At 52.3% G+C, this 13,406-nt stretch overlaps 1 protein-coding gene across 3 annotated transcripts in view; it reads right to left on the reverse strand.

Moving 5' to 3' along the window:
* Positions 1–563: 563 nt before the first annotated feature.
* micu1 (mitochondrial calcium uptake 1) overlaps positions 564–13,406 on the reverse strand; it is a 102,284-nt gene continuing 89,441 nt past the window's right edge. For 2 of the 3 annotated variants that reach the window (XM_082965741.1, XM_014157977.3), the window contains 2 exons: positions 4,072–4,161; positions 3,120–3,564 (listed from right to left, as the gene is read on the reverse strand). In XM_082965741.1, coding sequence (XP_082821867.1) covers positions 3,401–3,564; positions 4,072–4,161 — 254 coding nt within the window. In that variant the 3' untranslated portion in view covers positions 3,120–3,400. Of the gene's footprint in view, positions 3,565–4,071; positions 4,162–13,406 lie in introns of those variants that run through there. The other variant, XM_082965740.1, reaches the window with a different exon arrangement.

Here is a 13,406-nt window from a genome sequence, read left to right on the forward strand (position 1 = left end):
CGCAGCCGGCCACAGCGCACAATTGGCCCAGCGTCGTCCGGGTTCGGGGAGGGTTTGGCCGGCAGGTATGTTCTTGTCCCATCGCGTACTAGCGATTCCTGCGGCGGGCCGGGTGCATGCACACTGGCACGGTCACTAGGTGTACGGTGTTTCCTCCGACACATTGGTGCGGCTGGCTTCCGGGTTAAGCGGGCAAGAAGCAGTGCGGCTTGGTTGTGTTTCAGAGGACGCATGGCTCTCGACCTTCACCTCTCCCGAGTCCGTACGGGAGTTGCAGCGATGAGACAAGACTGTAACTACCAATTGGAAACCACGAAATTGGGGAGAAAAAGGGGTAAAAAACATATATTTTTTTAAATTACTTGTTCGCTACAGACTTTAGTCTGAATCAGATTGTCATTTGTGGTGAAAACAAAGTCATCAGCGATTGGATCACCTCTAACCAATAGTACCAAGTGCGGAGAAGAAGAAAAAAAAAAAACATCCGTGGGCGTAGCGAATCGTTTGGCCAGAGCAAGGAGTCCGTCTAGCCAGGTCAAAGGTCAAAGAGGACAATGAGTCTATTCAGAAAAACAAAACATCTTTAATAATGGAGACTCTCGTTGAACATCAGTAATAATAACCCGCTCTCTGAAATAAAACCTGTCGGGATGGTAGCAGCTAATATAACAGCCTCGGGACATGCTCCAACTGTCCCTTAAAAAGTCAAGGTAACGCAAACGTCTACAGTCTGTACAGTTGTAGAATATCTAAAGAGACATTATAGAGATGGAACAGCATTATAGAGAGACACCTATTTTAGAGACATTCCACATGATTTAAATGAATCCTTTACCTTTGAATTGAGGGAGTAAACAGAGGATTTCTAATCTTGTGTTTTGCAGTCAAACATAAATCCTCTAAACTATAACTAGGGTTTATAAAGTGCTGTTTAATCTGTACTCGGGAAAAGGTTGTGTTTGTTTACATGACATTCGCCAAGACATAATTACTACAAATCGCAAAACAATAAATATACAAGATTATAACTCCCATCGCCTAATAATACCCATGATGCATTGCGGAGAGCCGTCCATGGAAAGCGTCTTAGGACAAACTGTGCCGCGTCAGCACCTCAAATGGCACCCTATTCCCTATGTAGTGCACTACACTTGACCAGGGCCCATAAGAAGACCCATAGGGCCCTGGTCTAAAGTAGTGCACTACATAGGGAATAGGGTGCCATTCACCATAGGGCCCTGGTCTAAAGTAGTGCACTACATAGGGAATAGGGTGCCATTCCCCATAGGGCCCTGGTCTAAAGTAGTGCACTACATAGGGAATAGGGTGCCATTCCCCATAGAGCCCTGGTCTAAAGTAGTGCACTACATAGGGAATAGTGAAAGAACCATATTGTAGTAACATGATTGATTATGTTTACGCCAGAGCTGATGTCATAATGAGTTTGTTGTCTTTAATTGGTGTGAACAGATATGAGTTATAACGCCTATTGTTGCCAATGAACTCTCTTTTTAATCCAGGAGAGCGAGGGCGAGCCAGACAGAGAGAGAGAGAGAGAGAGAGAGCCAGAGAGAGAGAGAGCCAGAGAGAGCCAGAGAGAGAGAGAGCCAGAGAGAGCCAGAGAGAGCCAGAGAGAGAGAGAGCCAGCCAGAGAGAGAGAGCCAGAGAGAGAGAGAGAGCCAGAGAGCCAGAGAGAGAGAGAGAGAGCCAGAGAGAGAGAGAGAGAGCCAGAGAGAGAGAGAGAGAGAGAGCCAGAGAGAGCGAGAGAGAGAGAGCCAGAGAGAGCCAGAGAGAGAGAGCCAGAGCCAGAGAGAGCCAGAGAGAGAGAGCCAGAGAGAGAGAGAGCCAGAGAGAGAGAGAGAGAGAGAGAGAGAGCCAGAGAGAGAGAGAGAGAGAGAGAGAGAGCCAGAGAGAGAGAGAGAGAGAGAGCCAGAGAGAGAGAGAGAGAGAGAGAGAGAGCCAGAGAGAGAGCCAGAGAGAGAGAGAGAGCCAGAGAGAGAGAGAGAGAGAGAGCCAGAGAGAGAGAGAGAGAGAGCCAGAGAGAGAGAGAGAGAGAGAGAGAGAGAGCCAGAGAGAGAGCCAGAGAGAGAGAGAGAGAGAGCCAGAGAGCCAGAGAGAGAGAGAGAGAGAGAGAGCCAGAGAGAGAGAGAGAGCCAGAGAGAGAGAGAGAGAGAGAGCCAGAGAGAGAGAGAGAGAGAGAGCCAGAGAGAGAGAGAGAGAGAGAGCCAGAGAGAGAGAGAGAGAGAGCCAGAGAGAGAGAGAGAGAGAGAGAGCCAGAGAGAGAGAGAGAGAGCCAGAGAGAGAGAGAGCCAGAGAGAGAGAGAGAGAGAGAGCCAGAGAGAGAGCCAGAGAGAGAGAGAGAGAGAGCCAGAGAGAGAGAGAGAGAGAGCCAGAGAGAGAGAGAGAGAGAGCCAGAGAGAGAGAGAGAGAGCGCCAGAGAGAGAGAGAGAGAGAGCCAGAGAGAGCCAGAGAGAGAGAGAGAGAGAGCCAGAGAGAGCCAGAGAGAGCCAGAGAGAGAGAGAGAGAGAGAGCCAGAGAGAGCCAGAGAGAGCCAGAGAGAGCCAGAGAGAGCCAGAGAGAGCCAGAGAGAGACAGAGAGAGACAGAGAGAGACAGAGAGAGCCAGAGAGAGCCAGAGAGAGCCAGAGAGAGCCAGAGAGAGCCAGAGAGAGCGAGAGAGAGAGAGAGAGAGAGAGAGAGAGAGAGTGAGAGACAGCCAGAGACAGCCAGAGACAGCCAGAGACAGCCAGAGAGAGAGAACCAGAGAGACAGCCAGAGAGACAGCCAGAGAGAGAGAACCAGAGAGAGAGAACCAGAGAGAGAGAGACAGAGAGAGAGAGACAGAGAGAGAGAGACAGACAGAGAGAGCCAGAGAGAGCCAGAGAGAGCCAGAGAGAGCCAGAGAGAGCCAGAGAGAGCCAGAGAGAGCCAGAGAGAGCCAGAGAGAGCCAGAGAGAGCCAGAGAGAGCCAGAGAGAGCCAGAGAGAGAGAGAGAGAGAGAGAGCCAGAGAGCCAGAGAGCCAGAGAGCCAGAGAGCCAGAGAGCCAGAGAGCCAGAGAGCCAGAGAGCCAGAGAGCCAGAGAGCGAGAGAACCAGAGAGCGAGAGAACCAGAGAGCGAGAGAACCAGAGAGCGAGAGAACCAGAGAGCGAGAGAACCAGAGAGAGAACCAGAGAGAGAACCAGAGAGAGAACCAGAGAGAGAACCAGAGAGAGAACCAGAGAGAGAACCAGAGAGAGAACCAGAGAGAGAGAGAGAGAGCCAGAGAGAAAGAGAGAGAGAGCCAGAAGACATAATCGACGGTTAGAGTTGTGTGGAGGAGCAGAGTAAGCACCCTTTCGTCACATGAATACACACACTTCCATTCTCACGCCTGCCCAAGCACACACACCCCTCCCATCCTTAATGCTGCTTGGGCATGGCGAAGTCCCATGCGGTGTCTTGGGCACACTTCACCATGGCTCGTACCAACCGCGTGAAACCCATGTCTTTAGGCTTCTCTAGACCTCGCATCAGACGCTGCTTCATTATGGCAATAAACTCCTTATTACTCAGTTCTCCATTACCTAGGGGGAGGGAGAGAAGGAGGGAGGTAGGGGGGGATGGGGAGGAGGAATGGGGAGAGAGGTAGGGTGAGGGGGGAGAGAGAGAGAGGGAAGGAGGAATGGGGAGAGAGGTAGGGGGGATGGGGGAGGAGGAATGGAGAGAGAGGTCGGGGGATGGGGAATGGGGAGAGAGGTAGGGGGAATGGGGAGAGAGGTAGGGGGAATGGGGAGAGAGGTAGGGGGAATGGGGAGAGAGGTAGGGGGAATGGGGAGAGAGGTAGGGGGATGGGGAATGGGGAGAGAGGTAGGGGGATGGGGAATGGGGAGAGAGGTAGGGGGATGGGGAATGGGGAGAGAGGTATGGGGAGAGAGGTAGGGAGAGAAGGGGGAAGAGAGAGGGAGGTAAAGAGGAGGGAGCAGAGAGAGGAGTGTGTGAGAGTTGTATTAGTTAACAAAATATATTGAGAGAAAGTCTCGCATTAATATACACATGGAACAATGAAGAATACCACACAAACACCTACTCACCATCGCAGTCGAACAGAGCGAACACGACGTCACACACATGATCAGACAGCTCCACTTTAGCCACCGTACGAGCTACCTGCTTCATCGTGGCTGAGAGAGAGATGAAGAGGAGAGAGAGGGATAGAAGGACAGAGAGAGAATCTTAAATACAATGTCTCAGTGTTATATACCCCTCCCCTCAAAAAAAAGGGATATGTGGTTGTCTCTCCTAGCTATCTGAAGATGAATACACTAACTATGATATGTGGTAGTCTCTCCTAGCTATCTGAAGATGAATACACTAACTGTGACTGTGGTTGTCTCTCCTAGCTATCTGAAGATGAATACACTAACTGTGACTGTGGTTGTCTCTCCTAGCTATCTGAAGATGAATACACTAACTGTGACTGTGGTATGTGGTTGTCTCTCCTAGCTATCTGAAGATGAATACACTAACTGTGGTATGTGGTTGTCTCTCCTAGCTATCTGAAGATGAATACACTAACTGTGATATGTGGTTGTCTCTCCTAGCTATCTGAAGATGAATACACTAACTGTGATATGTGGTTGTCTCTCCTAGCTATCTGAAGATGAATACACTAACTGTGACTGTGGTTCTCTCTCCTAGCTATCTGAAGATGAATACACTAACTGTGATATGTGGTATGTGGTTGTCTCTCCTAGCTATCTGAAGATGAATACACTAACTGTGGTATGTGGTTGTCTCTCCTAGCTATCTGAAGATGAATACACTAACTGTGATATGTGGTTGTCTCTCCTAGCTATCTGAAGATGAATACACTAACTGTGATATGTGGTTGTCTCTCCTAGCTATCTGAAGATGAATACACTAACTGTGACTGTGGTTCTCTCTCCTAGCTATCTGAAGATGAATACACTAACTGTGATATGTGGTAGTCTCTCCTAGCTATCTGAAGATGAATACACTAACTGTGATATGTGGTTGTCTCTCCTAGCTATCTGAAGATGAATACACTAACTGTGATATGTGGTTGTCTCTCCTAGCTATCTGAAGATGAATACACTAACTGTGACTGTGGTTGTCTCTCCTAGCTATCTGAAGATGAATACACTAACTGTGACTGTGATTGTCTCTCCTAGCTATCTGAAGATGAATACACTAACTGTAATATGTGGTTGTCTCTCCTAGCTATCTGAAGATGAATACACTAACTGTGACTGTGGTTGTCTCTCCTAGCTATCTGAAGATGAATACACTAACTGTGACTGTGATATGTGGTTGTCTCTCCTAGCTATCTGAAGATGAATACACTAGCTGTACGTCGCTCTGGATAAGAGCATCTCCTCGCTTTGTGCACGGGGGGCATTGTCATGCTGAAACAGGTTAAGGGCCTTCCCCAAACTGTTGCCACAAAGTGTGAAGCACAGATTTGTCTAGAACAGACAGGTCCGGTCCGGCCAAGTCCGGTCCAGTTTCTGACTAGAGCAGCCAAGTCCGGTCCAGTTTCTGACTAGAGCAGCCAAGTCCGGTCCAGTTTCTGACTAGAGCAGCCAAGTCCGGTCCAGTTTCTGACTAGAGCAGCCAAGTCCGGTCCAGTTTCTGATGTCGCTATGTGCAGGATTGCTGAGAGTCCGTAAGAGATGTTCTGTGCCTTGTTATATTTTTGTCACTGAAAATGTCTGTTCACAGTAAACACATCTTCTGAGCATGACTCCTAATCTTTGGAAAGTTTTGTTCATGGAGAGATGCGTAGAACCTCAGTGACATTGTTTTGAATAGTTCTCCAATCACTGCATCAGACTGAAGATCGATAAGCTCAAGTTGCAGGTCAGTGGGAGTGTTATCCACACTGAAGGTGAAAGGAGAGGAAACCAAATGCATGTCATTGTCCAACACTTTGAAATCCTCAAAATGACGAGAAAACTCACCGTTCAAAGCATGCAGCAGCGATGGATACTCCCGCTGGTCATCTGATAGGGAACAGACTAGTAGTGTCGGAAGGTGGGTGAGATTGTTGGCTTCTACTTGACGGGTCAGGAGGAGTAATTTTCCCTTGAAGGCTTTGACAAGGCTGTACATCTGATGTGCAAAAAGGCCCTTGTAGTTTGGAATTCAGTTCATTCATGGAGGGCCATCATGCCCACGGAAGGTAAAATTCAGCCAACCATTCTTTGTTTCAGTTGAGGGAAATCCACATATTTTCCTTTCATTTGCAAAAATTTAATCTCAGACTTCAGGTCCCACACCCTTTTAAGCACCTTCCCCCAAACTCAATCTCACGTTTGTGTACATTCACCCTCAGCGAATGCCTTGCTATGTTTAGACATTTTGTTGGACAGCAAATAGCTAGCTCACAATTCCGTTGTTTGCTTAATGCATGTTTTGTGAAATGTCCTTGCTGTTTTTGCAACTGAGAAAGCAACTCCTTCGATGCACTTGCCCTCTGCTCAGAAGACATATTCCTATATTTCTCTTCATGCTTCGTCTGGAAGTGTCGGGACAAGTTGTAGTCTTTCAAGACAATGCTCTCTTCGCACATTAAGCACACAGCTTTCCCTGATACCGCAATAAAATAAATATTTCGATGTCCACTCTTGCTGGAACACCCTACATTCACTGTCTACTTTTTGAAAAAACAATTTTTACGCAATTTCTAGCTAGCTACTATTTGGATCTGTGCTGTCTGTTTCAGCCTGTCAGTCACTGTCTGTCCTCGTTCAGTTGTTATTTATACGTGCCTTCAAAATAAATGTCCCACAAGCGGTGGGAGTTAAGTCATTACACAAAGGTGAATATTCATTGGGCTTTTAATTTGAATAACACTTTTTTAAATTAAAAATGTACAATCGCAAATTATGTGATCTGAGTAGGATTCCGCGGGCCGCATTGAATCAGGTCGCCAGCATTTGCCCAGGCCTGGTCTAGAATGTCATTGCTGTAGCATTAAGATTTCCCTTCACTGGAACTAAGGGGCCGGAACCATGAAAACAGCCCCAGACCATTATTCCGCCTCCCACCAAACTTTACAGTTAGCGCTAATGCATTCGGGCAGGTAGCATTCTCCTGGCATCCGCCAAACACAGATTTGTCCCATCGGACTGCCAGATGGGTGAAGCGTGATTCATTACTCCAGAAAACGTGTTTCCACTGGTCCAGAGTCCAACGGCGGTGAGCTTTACACCACTCCAGACGACACTTGGCATTGCTCATGGCGATCTCAGGCTTGTGTGCGGCTGCTCGGCCATGGAAACCCATTTTGATGAAGCTCCCGACAAACAGTTATTGTGTTGACGTTGCTTCCAGAGGCAGTTTGGAACTCTGTAGTGAGTGTTGCAACCGAGGACAGATGATTTTTTACACGCTACACGCTTCAGCACCACTTCACGGCTGAGCCGTTGTTGCTCCTAGATGTTTCCACTTCACAATAATAGCCCTTATAGTTGACCGAGGCAGACATTTTTACTAACTGACTTGTTGGAAAGGTGGCATCCTATGAACGGTGAAAGTCAGAGCTCTTCAGTAAGGCCATTCTACTGCCGATGTTTGTCTATGGAGATTGCATGCCGGTGTGCTTCATTTTATATACCAGTCAGCAAAAGGGGTGTGGCTGAAATAACCAAATCCACTAATTTGAAGAAAAGAGACTTAAGGAAAGCTTTGACTATGTACAGACTCCGTGAACATAGCCTTGCTATTGAGAAAGGCCCCCATAGGCAGACCTGGCTCTCAAGAGAAGACAGGATATGTGCACACTGCCCACAAAATGAGGTGGAAACTGAGCTGCACTTTCTAACCTCCTGCCAAATGTATGACCATATTAGAGACACATATTTCCCTCAGATTACACAGATCCACAAAGAATTAAAAAACAAACCCAATTTTGATAAACCCCCATATCTACTGGGTGAAATACCAGTGTGCCATCACAGCAGCAAGATGTGTGACCTGTTGCAACAAGAAAAGGGCAACCAGTGAAGAACAAACACCATTATAAATACAACCCATATATATTTTCCCTTTTGTACTTTAACCATTTGTACATAATATGACATTTGAAATGTCTAAGCATTACACTCACAAAAGTATACTGTTCATTTGTATTGTTTATCTATTTCACCTGCTTTGGCAATGAGGAAGAGAGAGAGAGCGAGAGAGAGCGAACAGGGGAGGAGAGAGAGGTAAACAGGAGGGAGAGAGAGTAAACAGGAGGAGAGAGAGAGAGAACAGGAGGAGAGAGAGGAAACAGGAGGAGAGAGAGGAGACAGGAGGAGAGAGAGAGAACAGGAGAGAGAGAGAGAGGAGCGAGAGAGAGGAAACAGGAGAGAGAGGGAGAGCGAGAGAGAGAAACAGGAGGAGAGGGAGAGCGAGAGAGAGGAAACAGGAGAGAGGGAGAGCGAGAGAGAGAAAACAGGAGGAGGGAGAGCGAGAGAGAGCGAACAGGAGGAGAGGGAGAGCGAGAGAGAGCAGACAGGAGGAGAGGGAGAGCGAGAGAGAGCAAACAGGAGGAGAGGGAGAGCGAGAGAGAGCAAACAGGAGGAGAGGGAGAGCAGAGAGAGAGAAACAGGAGGAGAGAGAGAGCGAGAGAGAGGAAACAGGAGGAGAGAGAGAGCGAGAGAGCAAACAGGAGGAGAGAGAGAGCGAGAGAGAGCAAACAGGAGGAGAGGGAGAGCGAGAGAGAGCAAACAGGAGGAGAGGGAGAGCGAGAGAGAGCAAACAGGAGGAGGGAGAGCGAGAGAGAGCAAACAGGAGAGAGGGAGAGCGAGAGAGAGCAAACAGGAGGAGAGAGGAGAGCGAGAGAGAGCGGAAACAGGAGGAGAGAGAGAGCGAGAGAGCAAACAGGAGGAGAGAGAGAGAGAGAGAGCAAACAGGAGGAGAGAGAGAGCGAGAGAGAGCAAACAGGAGGAGAGGGAGAGCGAGAGAGAGGAAACAGGAGGAGAGGGAGAGCGAGAGAGAGCAAACAGGAGGAGAGGGAGAGCGAGAGAGAGCAAACAGGAGGAGAGGGAGAGCGAGAGAGAGGAAACAGGAGGAGAGGGAGAGCGAGAGAGAGGAAACAGGAGGAGAGGGAGAGCGAGAGAGAGCAAACAGGAGGAGAGGGAGAGCGAGAGAGAGGAAACAGGAGGAGAGGGAGAGCGAGAGAGAGCAAACAGGAGGAGAGGGAGAGCGAGAGAGAGCGAAACAGGAGGAGAGGGAGAGCGAGAGAGAGCAAACAGGAGGAGAGGGAGAGCGAGAGAGAGCAAACAGGAGGAGAGGGAGAGCGAGAGAGAGGAAACAGGAGGAGAGGGAGAGCGAGAGAGAGGAAACAGGAGGAGAGGGAGAGCGAGAGAGAGGGAACAGGAGGAGAGGGAGAGCGAGAGAGAGGAAACAGGAGGAGAGAGAGAGCGAGAGAGAGAAACAGGAGGAGAGAGAGAGCGAGAGAGAGGAAACAGGAGGAGAGGGAGAGCGAGAGAGAGAGAAACAGGAGGAGAGGGAGAGCGAGAGAGAGGAAACAGGAGGAGAGAGAGAGCGAGAGAGAGGAAACAGGAGGAGAGAGAGCAAACAGGAGGAGAGAGAGAGCGAGAGAGAGGAAACAGGAGGAGAGGGAGAGCGAGAGAGAGGAAACAGGAGGAGAGGGAGAGCGAGAGAGAGGAAACATGAGGAGAGAGAGCGAGAGAGAGCAAACAGGAGGAGAGAGAGAGCGAGAGAGAGCAAACAGGAGGAGAGGGAGAGCGAGAGAGAGCAAACAGGAGGAGAGGGAGGAGCGAGAGAGAGCAAACAGGAGGAGAGGGAGAGCGAGAGAGAGGAGGAACAGGAGGAGAGGGAGAGCGAGAGAGAGGAAACAGGAGGAGAGGGAGAGCGAGAGAGAGGGAACAGGAGGAGAGGGAGAGCGAGAGAGAGGAAACAGGAGGAGAGGGAGAGGCGAGAGAGAGGAAACAGGAGGAGAGGGAGAGCGAGAGAGAGGAAACAGGAGGAGGGAGAGAAAGAGAGGAAACAGGACGGAGAGAAAGAGAGGAAACAGGAGGAGAGAAAGAGAGGAAACAGGAGGAGAGAAAGAGGAAACAGGACGGAGAGAAAGAGGGAAACAGGCGACAGAGGACAGAGACAGGACAGACAGAGACATGGGCTGGTGATCCTCTTGGCTCTTCCCCACTGTGAGGAACACAGGAGCAGAGGTAGAAACAGCAGAATAAATCCTGCCCTACTGTCCGCCCACCCTACTGTCTGTCTACCCTACTGCCTGCCTGTCTACCCTACTGCCTGCCTGTCTACCCTACTGCCTGCCTGTCTGTCTGTCTGTCTACCCTACTGCCTGCAGGCAGGCAGGCAGGCAGTAGGGTAGACAGGCAGGCAGTAGGGTCCGTCCGTCCGTCCGTCCGTCCGTCCGTCCTACTGTCCGTCTATCCATCCTACTGTCCGTCTATCCATCCTACTGTCCGTCTATCCATCCTACTGTCCGTCTATCCATCCTACTGTCCGTCTATCCATCCTACTGTCTGTCTATCGATCTGTCTGTCTATCGATCTGTCTGTCTATCCTAATGTCTGTCTATCCTAATGTCTGTCTATCTGTCGATCTGTCTGTCTACCCTACTGCCTGTCTATCTGTCGATCTGTCTGTCTACCCCTACTGCCTGTCTATCTGTCGATCTGTCTGTCTACCCTACTGCCTGTCTGTCGATCTGTCTGTCTACCCTACTGCCTGCCTGTCGATCTGTCTGTCTACCCTACTGCCTGCCTGTCGATCTGTCTGTCTACCCTACTGCCTGCCTGTCGATCTGTCTGTCTAACCTACTGCCTGCCTGTCGATCTGTCTGTCTACCCTACTGCCTGCCTGTCGATCTGTCTGTCTACCCTACTGCCTGCCTGTCGATCTGTCTGTCTAACCTACTGCCTGCCTGTCGATCTGTCTGTCTACCCTACTGCCTGCCTGTCGATCTGTCTGTCTACCCTACTGCCTGCAGGCAGGTAGGCAGGCAGTAGGGTAGACAGGCAGGCAGTAGGGTAGGCAGGGCAGGCAGGCAGGCAGTAGGATCCGTCTATCCTACCGCCTGTCGATCTGTCCGTCTATCCTACCGCCTGTCGATCTGTCCGTCTATCCTACCGCCTGTCGATCTGTCTGCCCGCCCTACTGTACGCCCGCGCCGACCATGTTGTCCGCCCGCCCGCCTCTCAGTCCGCCCGCCTCTCAGTCCGCCCGCCTCTCAGTCCGCCCGCCTCTCAGTCCGCCCGCCTCTCAGTCCGCCCGCCTCTCAGTCCGCCCGCCCGCCTCTCAGTCGCCCGCCCGCCTCTCAGTCTGCCCGCCCGCCTCTCAGTCTGCCCGCCCGCCTCTCAGTCTGCCCGCCCGCCTCTCAGTCTGCCCGCCCGCCTCTCAGTCTGCCCGCCCGCCTCTTTCTGCCCGCCCGCCTCCTCAGTCTGCCTGCCTGCCCGCCTCTCAGTCTGCCTGCCTGCCCGCCCCCCCTCTGTCTGCCTGCCTCTCAGTCCGCCCGCCCGCCCGCCTCTCAGTCCGCCCGCCTCTCAGTCCGCCCGCCTCTCTCAGTCCGCCCGCCTCTCTCAGTCCGCCCGCCTCTCTCAGTCCGCCCGCCTCTCTCAGTCCGCCCGCCTCTCTCAGTCCGCCCGCCTCTCTCAGTCCGCCCGCCTCTCTCAGTCCGCCCGCCTCTCTCAGTCCGCCCGCCCGCCTCTCAGTCTGCCTGCCTGCCCGCCTCTCAGTCTGCCTGCCCTGCCCGCCCCCCCCTCTGTCTGCCTGCCTCTCAGTCCGCCCGCCCGCCCGCCTCTCAGTCCGCCCGCCTCTCAGTCCGCCCCTCTCTCAGTCCGCCCGCCTCTCTCAGTCCGCCCGCCTCTCTCAGTCCGCCCGCCTCTCTCAGTCCGCCCGCCTCTCTCAGTCCGCCCGCCTCTCTCAGTCCGCCCGCCTCTCTCAGTCCGCCCGCCTCTCTCAGTCCGCCCGCCTCTCTCAGTCCGCCCGCCTCTCTCAGTCCGCCCGCCTCTCTCAGTCCGCCCGCCTCTCTCAGTCCGCCCGCCTCTCTCAGGTCCGCCCGCCTCTCTCAGTCCGCCCGCCCGCCCTCTCAGTCCGCCCGCCCGCCCGTCTCTCAGTCTGCCTGCCTGCCTGTCCGTCTGGGAATCTAACACAGTCACCACTCAAAGCAACAACCCAGATGGCTGTTTTTGCATTTTAATTCCATTGTGATGAGAATTTTTTTCTAGAGAAATGAGAGACTAAAGGGGAAGAACTGTAGAAACTGGCCCATCACAGATTCAAGCCGAAGCTTTTCAGACCAGGCTGGTAGAAAATGTACCAAACAAGCCAGAGATCCAGGTTAAATGTGATATTTTCCATTGTCCCATATCAGATTTTGGACCTGGGTAAGTAGAAATGGGGTTTAATAGGCCAAAATCCTTAAATTCCATCCTTGGTCCACAGACATTTTACTTTGCCATTTTAGACATTTAGCAGAGACTCTTATCCAGAGCAACCTACAGTTTGTGAGTCATTTAACAGAGACTCTTATCCAGAGCAACTTACAGTTAAGGTGACTGCACTAAGGTAGCAATATATCCCAGTCATAGTAAATACAACTTTGTGATCGTGATGTGCTGAAAGCAACACTCTCCTCTCTCTTCAGACCACCCTCTGACACACACTGCTGTGTTGATGTCTCCTCAGATGTGCTCTGACTGGCTAACTGGCCTCTGAAGCGATAGGCTGAAAACAACAAGCTCTCCTCTCCCCCCCTCCGACCTCCTCCTCTCCCCCACCTCCCCTCTCGTCCTCCACCTCTTGTCCTCCACCTCTCGTCCCCCTCTCGTCCTCCACCTCCCCCTCTCGTCCTGCACCTCGTCCTCCCCCGTCCTCTCCGTCCCCCACCTCGTCCTCCCCCTGTCCTCCACGTCCCCCACCTCGTCCTCCCCCCTCGTCCTCCCCCCCCCGTCCCCCACCTCGTCCTCCCCCGTCCTCGTCCTCCACCCGTCCCCCCCCCTCCCCCCCTCCGTCCCCCACCTCGTCCTCCCCCGTCCTCTCCGTCCCCCACCTCGTCCTCCCCCGTCCTCTCCGTCCCCCCACCTCATCCTCCCCCGTCCTCTCCGTCCCCACCTCGTCCTCCCCGTCCTCTCCGTCCCCCACCTCGTCCTCTCCGTCCCCCACCTCGTCCTCCCCCGTCCCCCACCTCGTCCTCCCCGTCCCCCACCTCGTCCTCCCCCGTCCTCTCCGTGCCCCACCCCGTCCTCTCCGTCCCCCACCTCGTCCCCCACCTCGTTCTCTCACCGTCCCCCACCTCGTTCTCTCCGTCCCCCACCTCGTCCTCCCCGTCTCCCCCACCTCGTCCTCCCCCGTCCTCTCCGTCCCCCACCTCGTCCTCCCCCGTCCTCTCCGTCCCCCACCCAGTCCTCCCCCCGTCCTCTCCGTC

The sequence above is a fragment of the Salmo salar genome, chromosome 19, assembly GCF_965601325.2.
Source record: "Salmo salar chromosome 19, fSalSal1, whole genome shotgun sequence".
NCBI lineage: Eukaryota > Metazoa > Chordata > Actinopteri > Salmoniformes > Salmonidae > Salmo > Salmo salar.